Source organism: Haemorhous mexicanus, chromosome 6 (genome assembly GCF_027477595.1).
Source record: "Haemorhous mexicanus isolate bHaeMex1 chromosome 6, bHaeMex1.pri, whole genome shotgun sequence".
In the NCBI taxonomy this organism is placed as follows: domain Eukaryota; kingdom Metazoa; phylum Chordata; class Aves; order Passeriformes; family Fringillidae; genus Haemorhous; species Haemorhous mexicanus.
Genome location: NC_082346.1, coordinates 5,491,654 through 5,508,950, shown reverse-complemented (window position 1 = coordinate 5,508,950; position 17,297 = coordinate 5,491,654). Strand labels below are relative to the sequence as shown.

General features: G+C 43.5%; 1 protein-coding gene across 1 annotated transcript; it reads right to left on the bottom strand.

The window, feature by feature from the left end:
• Positions 1-6,672: 6,672 nt before the first annotated feature.
• On the bottom strand, positions 6,673-11,360 carry KCNA4 (potassium voltage-gated channel subfamily A member 4). The gene has a single exon (XM_059848374.1). It carries the CDS (start codon positions 10,559-10,561, stop codon positions 8,594-8,596), a length of 1,968 nt encoding a protein of 655 aa, XP_059704357.1. The 5' UTR covers positions 10,562-11,360; the 3' UTR covers positions 6,673-8,593.
• Between the last annotated feature and the right edge of the window lie 5,937 nt (positions 11,361-17,297).

Here is a 17,297-nt window from a genome sequence, read left to right as displayed (position 1 = left end):
TAAATCTGCTTACAGCCACTGCATTTGGCTTAGGAATTGAGTTTTCCAGTATCACAAATCAACTCTGACAATATTGTCTTGTAAATAGGTCAAAGAGCAGCAAATTATTTCAATTTCTACTCTCTAGACTTCTCACATGTTCTATATATTTCAAGGACATAAAAATGCTTATCCTCCATTAAACTGAGAAACAGAAAATATTTTACTAGCCACACAAAACCAGTTTTACCTTCCAACCTATGAAATAATCCTATCATTCATTAGAGATGTTCACAAATAAAAAGGCACGAAGATAACAATTTCTTCTTGCAAATCCTCAGAAGAATTTAACTTTGTTCCTCTCATTTACTCAGATCCTTATGACATTTTTGTCCTTAATTTTGAGATCTAGGAGTCCTGAAAAAATAACATTGCTTATAAATAGCTAACAGAAATAAAAACACACAGAAATAAATGCTGGAGTATAAATTGCTATACAATTCCTCTACTGCACTCTCTGCAGTAGGATAGATTCTTGCTAAAGTAACATTTATCTGAGCTTGTCATCTGGCACAGAATAAAACACGATTATGCCCTTTAAACATTGAATTAAAAATATTTTTTATTTCTTCCCTGTGATCAAACCATATTTTTCTTCTCTGTGTGTATCTGCAGCTAATATTTAAGAAAGACTTTAATAGCAAAATATTATTCCTTAACTTCTTAACCTGAAAATATGCAATATATCTGCTTTAAAATAATGCCTTGCCATTTTGAATGCAAAGAGGGATCATCTTCCCTCATGCTTGAGACCTGAAAATTCCTTAAATTCCTGAGGAATTCAGGGCAAGTTGAAGGCATCTTTAAAGTACAGACCCACTAATGAAAGACAAGGTGTTTAACCTGAAATACACAGTGTGTGGAACATGTAGCTTGTAACACCAATATAGAAAAACAAGAGATACCTTTGTCACAGTTGAGATGGCCACAAAACCCAGTGTCACCACAAAATTCCAGAAAGCTTCAGCCCACACAGAGTAACACCATACCCATTTCAGAAGACTGCAAGTGTCTGCTTTTTTTTTTTTTTTTTTTTTTGTTCTTCAACCTTTTATGCCCTCCTGTTGATGCCCTGCACCTGTGTGCCCTCTGCTCCCTGTGTGATTGCTCAGCACCTCTGGGCACTCCATGGCTCCTTACCTTCCACAGCAGTCACCTGTCCTGCCCAGCTGGGGCCCATTAGGGATAAGGCTGGGCCCCAACCACCCCAAACTGTGTGCCCACACACCTTCCATCAGTACCCACAGCCCTCTGCAGTTTTCTGTGTAAGAAAACTGCAGAGGCTCCCTGTGCAAGGAGAGGCTGTCACTGAGTGACACCCTGAATTCATCACAAAGTTGTGAAAGCAAGGACACAACAACAGGCAGGAACGACAGTTCATTCATGCACCAGAAGGACAGATCTCAAGGGCTCTGATGGAAAACCAAAGCTCCGCTGGTCTCAGGGGAATAGGAACGTGGTGGGATGCACAGTGCAGGGATCCCAGTGCAGCCAGCAGAGTCCTCTGATTGCACAAGGCACAGCAAAGAGGGGAATGCGGTCTCCCCATGCATGTGATTGGATTTCTTTCCAAAGCACATCATGGGAGCATCCCTCCTCTACTGCACCAAAATCATACCAACATAAACACAAACAAGCAAAATGAATGTTCTCCTTGGCTCTCCCACATGGCAGGGCCAGGTACTGCCCACTATTGACACAAGAAACCCTGCAAGACTTCAGTGCAAGAGCATTGGAGCCCAAGGCAGCACACCTGAAACCCAAAGAGAAGGACAGGAGTGACACTGAGCAGGTCTCAGTTGGTTTTCTGAATGGAAAGCTACCATTTATGTCCAGGAGGATAGTTCCAGATTCAGCATATATCATCCCTTTATAATAAGTCTTAGGACTAAGTAACTAATAACAATAATGTTTTAAAAACCACAACAAACAAATAAACAAACAAAAAAATCATCACAACAAAAAGCACTCAAACTTAGTTTATTCTGACTGCTAAGAACAGAGGAAAAGCATGTATCTAAAATTAAAGATGCCTTTGACATACCTCACTGACTCCATCCATCCTCCTCCCTTACTCTGAACACAAATGCCCCAGGTACATTGGAGCAAGAGAATAAAAACAAAGAAAGACCAAAATCTCCCTTGAATATGTTCTGTCCCTTCCTACACTCCTTTGTGCAACACCAGGAAAACCTCCTCCACCACAGTGTCTTTTCCGACCTTAAGAAAATCAACTGTTCCTCAATTCAGGAAGCATTTCACAGCCCAGCTCCTTATGAAATGAATGGGATTCAGGTACTGAAAATCACATTTTGTGAATGCAGATGTGAGACCCTTTACAGCTTGGGAACTGGCAAACTGGAATCTTTGAGGCCTCCCTGTCTGGGAAGGCTGTATGGTATTACCAAGCAAATAATCCAAATTTTGCACTCAGCAGGATACTTGAAGTAGGAGTGATCCCTTGTGCAGGCTGCCCTAGAGCAGAGGCTGGACAGAGCTAAAGAATAAAGCAGGGATTTATCCAAAGGATCTCCTCCATGGACCCACCTTGGGCAGCACAAGAGCCCAGCCAGGGCTGCACCCAAGATGAACCAAAATGGCCCCAAAATGCACGAGCGCTCCCGGGGTCTCTCCCTGGGATCAGTTCTGCTCCATTTGCACCTTGCAGTTCATTGTCCCATCCCAGCTTTAGCCCAGGCAGTCCCACCCTGCTTGTTTTTCTCTCTCCAGCCCACGGGGTTTGTGCTCTTGGGGCTGAGATTTGGGTCATTTGTCCTTGGTGCCCAGCTGGAGCAGGAATTGTTTTGTCTCCCTGCTCTGTGCAGAGAGCTCACCATCCCCTCATGCGAAGCTCAGACCCACTCACTAAAGCAGCACAGAATGTGAAACATAGAAAAGCCGAAACCTGAGGCATCATTTCCCCCCATGGATTTACCAGATAGGCTAAAAACCTCCAGGACTCTGTGGCAGCCCAGGTACTGCTGCCCAGCACAGGGAGCATCTCCCCAGACACACAATGGCCCAGCTGAGCCCAGGGAACCTGGGAGAGAAACAAGGCTTGGAACCCCTCCCTGGAGCTGCAGACCAGTTCAACCAGTGTGCCCCCAGCTTGATTTTACTGGCAGCACCAAAAATGCACAAATGGAGGAAATAAAAGGAGTTTTTTACTTACTTTCCCTCAATTAGTTTGTTTTATGAGCTTTTTATGTCTGATGTAAACTTTCTCTTGCCTTCTTACATACTTATGCATTTATTTACCAGAGGGCCTGTTGCAGAAAAAGGGCTCAAGGCACGTTATAATTGTACAGAAAAGGATTAAAAATAAGAATTAATTCAACCATCTCAGTACATAATGCTTCAATGATTTTTCCTTCAGAATCTGGAATTCTGAACACACAGGAAGCATGGCAGGGATATGTGGAGTACCTGGGTTTCAGGTTCAAAACATTTATGCACTTTAACCCAGAATTAATCTGCCAATCACTTTGTCCACATTAGATGGTCCCTGTGGAAATTAAAGATGCTCATTTTTACAAAAATTTCCAACCGTCTAGAAGTATTTGTTTCAAATGGAGGTGCAAAAATATTATAAATCTGCCAACTAGATCTTATTCACTGCAAAATCTGAATCATTTGATCATTCAGTTATAGCAGGAGGAAAGTGTATACCCTGCCCCATGTCTCTTGAAGTTATTCTGTTATTTAGATTATTTAAAGATAAGAAAAATACATAACTTACATGCTGGATGCCATGGTTGGTGTGGTTTTCATATTTGTTTTTATTTCTTACTGTCTCATGTTGATGAATTAATTTTTTTAAAATATTTACTTAATAAATTTAAATAAATCATAATATATTTAATAAATTTAAAGTATTTATAACTGGGTGCAATGACAGCAAAAAGTAATAAAGAACCAGTAAAAAATAGAGGAAGCCAGTAATATAATGAATAGATTATATTTAATTTGAGGATTATCTATAAATTTAAAGATTATGCTAAAAATTAATTGGTATTCTTAATGAGTTTATACATCCAGGATGGTCAGAAAGACAGATTTCATTTTCCAGTGCTGTGGAAGAAAGACTTTTCAGGAACTAGCTTCAAATGGAACAGACTTTCTGATATTTAGCTGGCTTTCCATAGCACATTTATCCTACACTTATGCAAATATGAAGTACCTCATGTTCTTGGGCAGCTCAGCACTGAATTTTCAAATCCCAAGTCAAATGACTCTCAACACCTGACAGCAAACTTGACAGGAATGTTCCATGTCAGGAGTTACACTCTAACACCTTTCTTCAAGGTTATGGCCTGATCATAAACTCTTTCCACACCACTATTATGAAAACCATTTTCACATTCCAAAGCTCTACAGGCTGAAAACACGTGCAAATCCCAATTTTTATGACCACAAGGAGGCCTACCAGTACCCCCAAACACCAAGGACACTATTTCTATTCATTAGACCCAACCATGATCACATTGGGGATTTTTATCCCCTGGATCTCCCAGATTTATTCTGCATTACATGAACACCACAGAGGTGGATTCTATACACAAAAACCTATGTAAGCAGAAGAATTCCCCTTCTAATACCAACAAATTATATTTTCCATCAAATGGAATTAGCCTCTTGTGGAATCACTCCAGAAATCTTAACTGAACACTAAAAAGCTTCATTCTAACTAGGTTACACAACTCTTCTTCTGGCATAAAGTTCAGAATCCAGGCTGATGTTTTCAAGGAACCAATGTAACATCAGAAATGTAATAAAGAAAAAAAAATTATGGATCTCTGAAGTCAGCCATTAAATCCAATGCCTCAGCTGGCAAAACTCTCTCCTTATGAGTCTGGCCTTGGCACTTAAGGTAACTATAAAAATACCTAGGAAATTCTTTAAGTAAATGCCAGCACACTGTTAACTATCAGACTATATTTGAAATCAGATTTGGTGCTGCTGTGTTTCTATGAATTCTAATGGAACTCCTCCAAATTTTGTCACCACTGCAAGCAAACCTGAAATATCTCATTTTGCATTATTTTTAGCTGAAATGTATGTCAATGTGAAATCATTTGAACTACATTAGTAGAACTAAAATGATCCCCAGTGTAAATCCATTCACATCAGCTACATCAGGAATGCATTTCACCACTAGAATTTAAACATGTAAAATGCCCAAGTCACAATAAAATTATTTTTTTGAGAGTTGTCAGTATCACTAGGAGAGGTCTGGCGGAAGCAGGAGCAGTAATTTGGAGCCATAACAGCTCAGTTAAAGGGTTTCTCTGGCACACAGTTTCAACCAAAGTAATACTTAACACAAATTCCTATTTCTTGAAGCACTTGGGATTCTTTGGGTTTTAGCATGTTAGTGGTAGGACTTTGGCATGATAAAACTATATTGTGACTGGACCAACAGACAGATGAAAAATCAAATTACAAACCCAAGTAAAGCTATTTGCTTCCACTCTGGAATGCACAATTCTTTCTGTGATTCAGAATGCTGACAGCACAACCCAGCACTGAGCTCTACAGCTCTTATTTATCATGACCAAGTGTTTATCCACTGCAGGAGGTTCCAGCACTACCTGAGGACACACCCAGAACGCTGCTCTGCCAACTGCTAGGAGCCCCTACAGTCAGAGCTTCTCCTTCTGAGAGCAAGGTACTGCTCTGAAAACAGCCTAGCACAGAAACTGCACACTTGTTTAAATTAACAGCCGAGTGTTTGAAGAAGTTAAGATAACATTTTTGGGGTTTTTTTTCACGGTCATGTATCAAGAATGCAGAGAAAGGAACCAGTTTGAAATTAAGAGCAATCACTCTTCTTTTATGTTACCTATAAAAGACAAAACGAGCAGAGACTGTAATGAAGAACAGAACTGAAAATGAAATTGATGATGTTAACAAACTGCATCTTCTAGAACTCCTGAACAGCAGTTTGTCAATATCTGGTCTCAGCTGTTTATTAAAGCACTCCCCCCATGCTGAGCTCCGTGGCTCCAGCATGAATGCATTCACAAAGTGATTCAAAGAGTTTTCTCCTTTCCATCATAGGTCTGAAATCCACCTCTTATGAACCACCTCCCCTTCCAACCAGTCAATGCTGCAAACACATACTACTTATTTTCCCTAAGTTCTTTATTTACCTGCTCAGTGTTTCTTTCACTCCTAGCTCGTTGCCATGGTCCCAGGCACTAAATGTTCTCTGGTGTCAGGCAGAACTAGGACCAAGCCATTCAGCAAGAGAACCCTCATGCCCTTCACGCCATTAACTGCTATCTGTGAAAGAAATCCTTCCAGTTACAGGTTTTTGCTGGATTTTATAGAGCACTCATCCTCACTGCTGATATTGCCCCTGTAGAAAGAAGTATTTAGCACGTTTAACTCGGGTGAGCTGGAGTGAAATGTAACATTAAATTTTGGCAAATGCCTATGTATAAAATCACTGAGTCACTTCATTCAAAGCACAGCTGGAATTGACACCACCACAATAAAAAGGAGCTCTTTCTAATGCTTCGCATCAAAAATATAGTGAAGCCTGCTCAGTGTTTTTAAATTAGGAATCAGACACTTAAACACACATTTTGAAGCAGGGTTCAGCACAACGCAGTCTTTTGTGTGTTGTCTTTTTTTTTATTTTTCTGCAATGCAAAAGAAGACAAGCAGAGAAACTTTTCGAAGAGACTCACAGAAAAACTATGAAGGCAAAACCCAACCATTAAAGAGAAGCCTGTGTCTGCAGCTCTGTTTGGTGTCACTGGATTCAGCAAACAAGGCTTATCATGTGTAATATCATGGATGCCCAATTCAGAGTGCATCTGTTGTTGCTGTAAGTCAGTTACCAACAGGTTCTCCCTCCTGCAAAAAACTCTCCACTCAACTTTAAATGAACATTGCAAACTAATGTAATTCTGTGGTGTTAGTAAGTCCTTTTTCCTTCCATAAACAGCCTGTCCCAGACCTTAAAGTGCATATGCCAATTTGGTTCAAGTTTTATAATCTGGAATGTTCCACAGTGCCTCTTCAAAAACAGTGACAGATTAAGTGTGCCTTCCCTCAGTAATGGCAAGGCTGAAAAAGCCTGGTTCTGAATCTATTATTTATGTTGTGCAGCAATATCTTACCTATCTCACTCTGGACTCTGGAATATACGGCAGGCCAGCTAATCTTTACCTACCTGAACCTCCTAGGAAGGGCAGTGGGAGGTTCTGACACATAGCAAAACATAGCTGGCCTGAAAATCAGTGAAGAGATACCATGGAATGCTTTCACAAGGACTCCATGGGACCCAATATGTTCATTTTGAAACCCAAAATGCCTGGTTTAGATCTTAAATGTTGCTTCAAATATACATGGGTGAAAGCTGTAATCAAGGGGAAATGCAGCACCAATAATAGCACATTATTAAAAGTCAGCAATCCTCAATTGTCAGCACTGTAACAACTGAGCATCTCATTACTTCTACCTGCTCCTCCCATACACCAAATTTCCTCAATACTGACAAAGTGCACGTACTAATCATAGATTCTGAATGCTAAATTAGGCAGAAGAAAAAAAAAGATATAAATTAGGTTGATATTTCTTGAGGGCATCAGTAGAAAACACCGATTTCAAATAATTTTGATTAGAAAATTTTACTTCACAATCCTTTTCCAGATCACAGATATTCATAATTAAAAAGAGTATGGAATTGATGTCATGTCAGCTGTTTTTCCATCAGCATCACAGAGAAAGAAGAAACAATAAAATATGATGCAGAATTCACTCTCCCAATGATTGTCATTGAACTATTACATTAGTAAACATTCACAGTATGAAGTCTCTTTCAATATATCTCCAGCATATAAAGTAGTGCAAAAAAGCATTCCAGTCATTTTGCCTTTGCAGTCAGACCAGGTTTAACAATTCTCTTACTTCATTTCTTTCATTATTAGACAACAAATGCTGCAATGCCTCCAAAGAGAGTTATAAAAATAAACAATTTCTGGAGGGTAAACAGCCTTTCCAAAGTAAATTTCCAGTTAAAAACAAGCATTATAGATTTCAAAAAAAAAAAGAAATTGATATATCTTCTGTAGAATATCTTTTTACAATAAATTTACCATTTGAAAAACAATGACTATGGTATCCAATGATTTATGGTAGCTGCTATTAAAGCACTGATAAATAGATAAATGACTACCAAACTTCAGTGTTTCTTACATAGTAAATACCTCTGAATGCCAACTTTTACCACAGAGCTGTTATTAGTGATGTCAACAGTTCATGCACCCACTTTAAAACTGACTTGGTTTTAATAAATTTTTCAGCCTCATGTGCAAAACACTTGCATTCTAATAAAAATATAAAGTCTGAAATTTTTTCAGATCTAGCAACCCTTTCCTCAAGTTGTACCACTTACTTGATATGTAACACATGTTCAGCAATGCTTTTTATTTGTATTTAACCATTAAATGGCATACTACTGTATGCTGCAGACTCTTTTTTGCATATTTCGTTATTTTCACTGCACTCTTTAATGCATAAATATATTTGGAAATGCTCAAAACTACACATCAGTTTCCACAGAATTTGAATTTACACAGTTTTTCTTCTCTGACTCACTGCTATTCCCCGTGTCCTGACTTTTAGTCTCCTTTACACAAAGAGATTCTTTAACTCCTTCTTCCATCTCCAAATACTCTGATTTATCCTCTGTGGATGAAGATGATGCGCTCCTAAATTTCTTCAGTAAATTTGTAGGGAGGTAAGGGCAACTGACAGCATTTTGCATCATCTGCGTGTGCTCTTCGTTCTCAGTTTCTCTGTGGTAGAAATAGTTAAAATTGGAGACAATCACTGGCACTGGTAAAGCAATGGTTAACACTCCTGCAATGGCACACAGGGACCCGACTATCTTCCCACCCACGGTTATGGGTTTCATGTCCCCATAACCGACTGTAGTCATGGTCACTACGGCCCACCAAAAGGCATCTGGGATGCTTTGAAAATGGGTGGCAGGCTCGTCAGCTTCTGCAAAGTAAACAGCACTGGAAAACAAAATGACTCCAATAAAAAGGAAGAAGATGAGGAGGCCAAGTTCCCTCATGCTGGCCCTGAGCGTGTGACCCAGGATCTGCAAACCCTTGGAGTGCCTGGAGAGCTTGAAGATGCGAAACACCCTGACCAGACGGATGATCCTCAGGATGGCAAAGGACATGGCCTGCTGGCTGCCCTGCTCCTGCGCCAGGTCCGTGCCCAGGGTGATGAAGTAAGGCAAGATGGACACAATGTCTATGATGTTCATGACGTTCTTGAAGAAGTGTGCTTTGCTGGGGCACGCAAAGCAGCGCACTGTAAACTCAAAGGAGAACCAGATGATGCACACAGTCTCTACAATGAAAAAAGGGTCATTGAAGATGGTGTGCTCCCCGGCGTCCAGGCGGAGAGACTCGTTGGAAAGCCCCTTCCCTAAGCTCAGGGACATGACGAATTCCTTGTCATCTCTGAACTCTGGTAAAGTCTCCAGACAAAAGATGACGATGGAGATCAAGATGACCAAGACAGAGACAATGGCGATGCCTCTGGCTGGACTGGAGCTTTCAGGGTACTCAAACAACAGCCAAACCTGCCTCTTAAACTCATTCTCTGGCAAAACCTTTTCCTCTTCCTCTTTGACAAAACCTTCATCCTCCCTGAACTTGAGCATGGCCTCCTCCCCAAGCTGGTAGAACTTCACCTCCTCAGAGAAGATGTCAAAGGGCACATTGACCGGCCTCTTCAGCCGGCCACCGCTCTGGTAGTAGTACAGGATGGCGTCAAAGCTGGGCCGGTTCCTGTCAAAGAAGTACTCGTTCCTGAGAGGATCGAAGTACCTGCCCCGCTTGGCTGGATCCCCCAGCAGCGTCTCCGGGAACTGAGCTAAGGTCTTCAGCTGGGTCTCGAAGCGCAGCCCTGACACATTGATCACCACGCGCTCACAGCACTCGTACTCGCTGTAGCGGACGGAGCTGTAACCCCCGGGGCCTCCGCCGTCATCAGGCGGCTGGTCAGAGTACGAAAACTCATCCTCCCCATAGTCATCACTGTAGTAGAGCTTCCCTTCCTCCTCGTCGTCTTCATCCTCATCTTCATCCTCCTCCTCCTCCTCGCTCAAGTCCTTCAGTATTCTCTCCTCGGAACCACTGAGAGGCAGCAGCTCGGAGCAGGGGAAGGAGGCCCCGCACTCCCTGCTGCCCAGGTGGTGGCTCCTCTTCTTGCCCTTCTTCCTCCTCTTGCCGCTCTGCTGGCGGGGCAGGCCGCCGGAGCGTGAGGAGGAGGCCCCGCGGGCCTGCTCCTGGTGGTAGTGGTGGTAGGGTCCCCCTCCGCCCACCGCCCCACCTTCCACTGCTGCCGTGGCCGCTGCCACGGCCGCCGCTGCCGCCGCCCGGGACTGGGCCAGCCGCTCCCGCTCGCGGGCCCGCGCCTGGGCTGCGTATCCATAGGGCATGTGGGTGTTGCAGCCGGAGCTGTCCGCGCTCACCATGGCGACCTCCATCCTGCAACTCTTGTTTTGGTTTGTGGGCGCTTGCCCTGACGAGGTTTTGTGCTATTTACAGCGTGGCCGTGACTTTCACAGCCAGGAAGTTCAAAGCCATCTGCGTTCGGAGGACTGTCCCCTGCGCGTCGAGCGGGGCAACGTGGTTGTAGCACTGAACCTGTACTTTGGAAAGCCACAGAGATGCATTTTCCTGTTCTCCAGAAGGTTGGACACAAACTACTGCTTTGCTAATGAGAAAAGATGAAATTCTCAGATTGGACCAGAGAACAGCTGAGACCTTGTTCTTCCATCCACCAAGCCCCTTTATTTTCATTTATCTCCTGCAGCCATCACAGCTGTACCTGATCAGAATCATGTCTGCCTCGAAGTCTATAAAGGCTGCATTCCTCAGGAAAAAAAAAAAAAAAAAGCAAACCAAAGGGTACCTGTTCTCCGCAGATGGTTTTAGCTCATCATTGAAACCAAATGCAAATAGTCTCTTTCCTCATTATTTGTTCCTGGTAATGCTTTGGCCTAGCACACTTACTGTTTAATGTCATTTCTTAGAGAGCTGAAGTTAATTCCAGCCATCACTTCATTTACACAGTGAGGAGGTCTTTGCAAATGCTTTCTTCAGCCTGTCAACAATGTCTCAAATCTGGGAGCAGCACCCAGGGCATCAGCAGCAGTGGTAAGAGGAGGAGGAGGCGGTGGAGGAGGAGGAGGAGATGAAGACTGAGAAACTGGCTCTGAGGTCCCCATAGGACACAAGGGAGTGGATGGGTCACCCTTTGGTTATGGTCATGCAGAAGAAGCACTTAACCTGAGGCACATGCACAAACACACAAAAATAAACAAAACAAAAAGGGAAAAGATTGGATTGTTTTCCTAAAAGGTCACAGCGATCAAATGAAACTGTGTCATCTATTACCATGGCATTCAAATCTTCTCCTGCCCACACTATTCACACTTCTACATTACACACACACCCACATCACATGCACAAAGATTTTCAACGACTCTGTGGGTAAGGATGTGGGTGGGTATGTCACATATATATAGAGACAGATACAAAATCCCCACCCATATAAGCACTTGCATCCATACACAAACATATGCATGCTCCTGAAACACCAACACACGTAAACACTAATAAAAATACTGCAACACACAATGCATTCAGGTCTTTGAGCACATCCATAAGAGATACACCTACATATATCCACACGGAACATTAAAGAATAAATGTATCTAGACAAAGAGCTTTTGTTGTATTTGCAGAAACACATCAGATGAGGGAATGTTACATTTTTACCTACAGCAGAACTGTGTTTCGATCACAATGAACATCTCACTGGATTTAATTTGGAAACGGGCACTTACAATGCTCAGCCAAGTGAAAACACCGTGATAGGTCAAGAAAACAACTGCAGGTGCACTGAAGCAACGTCTACATGCAAGCACACACGCCAAAAAATACACAGCCCCTCACACCCCCCTCTGAAACAGAAGCCTCATCTATAGCCACATCTATGAATACACGAGAGAAGGTGAACACGAACTATTAAATGACGCTATTTTTGAAATCGTACCTACGTGTCATGCAGAAGAAGATCCTAAAAACGCCGTTATACTTACTGATCCTAGGCAGAGAAATAGCAGCGCTGTTCCCGCTGGTGTAAGGACCGGGTGACAGCGGTGCCGAGGGGCTGTGCCGGCTGATCCACACCCGCAGGTGGCTGCGGTCAGTGCGCACCACAGGTTGGAGACTTATTTCTGCCCCTTCCAGCCAGGTGCCGGGGCAGCGAGCCGGGGAGGCGGCCGGGGCTGGGCGCACCGGGCACCGCCACAGCCGCTCCCGCTCGCCTCGGCATTGGCCACAAGGCAACAACGAGCGAGGATCTCGTCCCCACGGGGAAAACGAAGGCGCTGTGCGTGTGCTTGTCGTGTGTGCGAGGCGGAACGCAGGGGCAGGCGCGATCGCCGCTCTCCGCAAGCTCGGCTCTGGCGGCAGGTCCGTAAATCGGTGCTGGCTAATCCGCGCGCGGAGCCGGGCTCCGGCGGGGCTGTCCCCCGGCACGTCCGGGGCTCAGCCGGCTGCTGCCCGCTCCATCCACTTGTTGGGAGGTCCCACCCGGGGGGACGCGGTCGAGGTGCCGCCGGCCGGAGCGCGGAGCGCAGGCGGGCGCTGCTGGGGGCCGAGGCTGCTGGGAGCTGGGAGATGGGAGCCGGGAGACGGTAGATAGGAGCCGGGCCAGCTCGCGGCACCGCGCCCCCGGCGCTCCGAGCCGGCCCTGTTGCTCCAGAGCCGCCGCCCGCCGCTGCCGCCGCTCCCGGCCCGCCGCCGGCCCCTGGCGGCCGCCGCCCGCACTGCGCCGCGCACGGCTCGGCACGCCACGGCTCGGCTGGGCTGCTGCCCCCGCCTCGTCCCCCGCGTCCTGTTAGCGCCGCAGTTATCGATATACCCGCGCTGGCGGACGAAGCTGTCCGCCCGGAGCGATGCTGCCAACCCCGGTCTCTGCTCCCCTGGGCGTGCCCTGAAGGAAGCGAAGCACTTGGGCTGAGGTCGCTCGGATCCGGGTTCCAACAAATTCCAACAGATTGCAAAGCCAAGCCCGGATCAAATTTCCCAGAAGGAGAGAAGAGGTGCCCGCACCGGCACGCCGCTGCCTCGCTCGGCCCCGAGCCCCCCGGCAGGACGAGCCAACGTTCCCTCTGCTCCTGCAGCCATCTCGCAAATGAAGCGAAATCAACTTTCAGCCCTAATTCCGCACCTGAACAGAAAGCCGGTCCTAGTTCATGGCTAGAGGGTGTGTTTGGCAGAGTTAACACCTCAAATGGCTGCAACGAATTCCCTCTCCCCGCTGCAGCACGAGCAGGGTATAGACTGCCTGCTCCTTTTGCACCTAGAGAATTGAAGCTGTGGCACATTCCACTCTCTGTAAGGGGTGGCTGTGAAAATGCAGCTTGGCCATATTTGACACCGCACCTCCAACTCTACCATCTCAGCCTGAACTGTGGGCACTCCTGCTTCCCCTCGAGGAGGAAGAAAAGACTGAATCAAGAAGAAATCAAAGGCAGCGCTTACTCCAGACACTTTGCCTCAAGGTGTTTGCAGCTGGAGACAAATCCAGCATGCACAGCAAGTGGGTTGGGCATGTCTTTCATTGCCGAGGTCCTCCTCCACAGAGAGATCAAGAGAGCCTGGTGACTATTTCCCTTCAGATCCCCAGCAGCACAGCCCACATTATCCATGTGGGTCATGATCCATCTGTGTCTCTGCTGCCTACACCAGTTACTGCCCATTCCCTTCATCCCACTCAGGTCAGTGGATGACCTATGAATATGTTGGGGAGCATGGGGGATCAGCCAGATAAACATGCTGGATGTCAGGCACCAACTCTTGCCAACAGTACTGTGAAACATATAAATAGTACCTAGAGCTAACTGGTTTTTTCAACCATCACAATACTTCAGGTTCCATAGTCAATATAAAGTGAAAAACATAGATAAATCACTAATGTCATCCCAAACACCATTAAAATACAATGACTTCTCTCAGCACAAAAACAGTCCAAAATTTGGGTGCTTTTGGATGCAGTTAAAAAACGTCTATATTCATTTCCAGTACCAAAACACAGATTCTTCTGTAGCCTGGCATAGGAGCATACCAAAGTCATGGATCAAACTGCTGCCATCACTTCAGCACAAGGACATGTGTGAAGCCATAAAAATACCAGAGTTATCATAGGTAAAGTTATTGGATCATTAGGAGCACCTAGACTCACTCCTTCATCAGTAAAGTTGAGTTCCAGGGGCATTTTCAGAGTTCAGTCCCTTCATTCTCTAACAAGTCTTTTGTTGCTTTTTATCAGTAGGATTTGAACACCCTTTTATTTCTTTTTCGAGATGTTTCAGAGACTTGGGGCAAAATATAATAGTTTATTTAGCTTTTATTTCTCTTTCAAAATCTCAGGTGCATTGTCTTGTCATCATCATGTGACTGTTAAAATGAAAAATTCAGTGGACTGAATCTGAGTGAAAAAGACAAGTAGGAACAGACCAATCACTTTGGTATTCCTTTTTGAGTTGTGTTATTCTTCCTGGTTTTAATAGCTAAAGCATGTTCTTGAGCAAAGGTGAATAAACTGTGGTGTATGATTCTGTACACACATAACTGACAATGGGAGAAACAGAAGAGCCTTTTTGTGCCTTTTAAAATCCATTCTAATGTAATAGGGATCATGTAGTCACATGCAATTCAATCTAGCTCAGAGGTCTTACTTGATCCAATTTTTAACTGATTTAAAAGCAAAAAACAAGCTTTAAGTATTTGCAGATGAATACTGTGACTCATTTCATTCAACTCTGTATTTTCACAGTGTTCAAAGAGCAATATTTATTTAAGAGCTATTACATTTCCTCTGCTCCTTCACATTGATAAGGGATAATATTGGTAGAACAAAGAGAGAGTACCCACACATCACTATCTTTGATAGAAACGTTGTAGTAAAAGATCTCTAAGGTATGCTGCCACACAGATTTGTCCTGTTTTACAGTGATGTAGGTGAGAAATATGCAGAGAAAACTGCACAACCATTTCATACATTTCCATGCAAAGGGAATGTGAGGTTTACAAAGCTTCATTTATGTTTCTGTGCCCAATATTAATTATGCTGCAATTCACACTGGCAGGGTCTGGCCTCAGTCCAGCCCTCACCTCCCTGCTGTAATCTCTGCAGTGAATAAGACTGAACTACAGCTCAGTACTCACTGCACTTCCAGACCATGGATTATTCTACTTCCCTTTCAACCTTCTCTTTTTGCTCTTCTGCTCTTTCCTATGCTTGCTTCACTGTTATTTCTATTCACCTCTCTCAAGGCAACACATCCAACTCTAAATCATCCCTGTGAGATCAGGGGCTCCTTTCTAAACAAGCAAAATGTAGCAGTGGGAACTCAAGATAATCAGGTAAAAAGGCTGTGGTCACTACAGCATTTCAGAAACATGATTCAGAACTTGCATTTCCACCTCCTCTCAGCTGTTTACAGTGCAAGAGACTGTGAGGTACCAAAGTAGCAATGAATTCTTGCCTCCACAAATAAGTTTTGTCTCCCAGCGGTTGTATCACTTCAGGAAGTTCATATTTTATTCATATTTTACTAACTAGGCTCTGTAAGACTCCCCTGTCAAAGAATCTGGCTCAAGTACTCTTCTTTTGAATATGACTGGCAGTATTTAATGAGACACTTGGCAGACTAAAATACAGCCTATCCTCAGTCAGTTCTTCCACACAACCTGTATGAAAAGCACATCTGTTCATTCCTTGTGCTTCAGCAGGCTAACCCAAGGAAGCTTATGCTCCAGAGAACAGCAACCCTTTCATATTTTCTCAGGAAAGTTTGCAGAACCATGGCCGTTCATCACTGAGTTTAGGATGAACAGCAGTAAAAACTGATGGTATTTTTACTTGGAGAGTGATTTCTTGTACCAGAGTATGGATTTACTCAGAAAACAGGATAAAAATACCACATATGTTCTATTTTTGGACCTGAATATTTCTCCATTCATTCTGAGCAGACAGGGACTCATCTCAAGTCTATTCTGAAAAATTACAATAGAGGGGGAAAAAAAATAAGGATAGTCTGGAGAGAAAGCTTCTAAATGAGGGACCAGATTTCCAAGATACCCACAGCCACATCAATCATAATGCTGACATCCTTTTTCTATCCAGTACAACAGGGGTTATTTATCACCTTTTTTTCTCCCCCCCCCCCCCCCAGTAATTTGGTTTTAGCTGAAATGGAAGAGCCTGGATCACGCACTGTGCCTTGTTACAGATATGCCAAGTAGTAGTGAGAAGGGTGGATCTGCAGTCTGGAAACTGTTATTTTAATTAAATCATGAAGGAGATGAATTAGTTTCACAGAATTACTTAAATTACCATGTCATTGGATTTGCTCTATTTCTGCATTTAAAGATAAATGTATTATTCTGAATACCCAATTTTCCAACTATGCTGACAGAAAGTGCAATGATTACAAAACTTGAAAATATCAGATGCTGTAAAAAATCCCTGTTTGCATATATTTTTGTCCAGATCAGAAAACATTATGAGGGCATAGTAGACTTATTTCTCCCTGGGATTTTAAAAGGAATATTCTGGAGAAAAATCAGACAGTAGGATAGTAATTAATGTAAATTTGCATTATGAAGTTAACCATGACTTAACAAACAACTGTAAAGACACATCTGTATGCAAGATATTGTCAAAATACCTCAAAACTATTCCTGTTAAAATATATAATAGTTGTTAGCTGGAAGTTCAGGCACCTCATGCCCCAGGAATGTGCAGTAGCAAGATGTTATGTGAAGAAGCATGTAAAAAAAGGAAATTTAGATGTTAAGTATGGCATCAAACATAGCTTACCTATATATTTGTAGGTAAAAAAGGGTATTTCTATGAAGTTCTAGAAGGCAGATGATGGTAAATTTCCAGTAAATGTTTTTATGATTCCTTTTTAAGAAATGGATATGAATGGAAGACATGGGTGAGGGAACTGTAGGATCAGACTAAAAGTAGGGATGCATCACTGTAGTTGTAGCACTCCAAACCATATTAGAAGGCTCTACTTACACTGATTGTTACACATAAATTAGATGATGAACATAAATTTTCTGGACTAGATAATTTCCTGCTAAAGATTTGGGGCTGTAACTGCAGTAGGTACACAGGTGTCTTGGTGCAGAAGT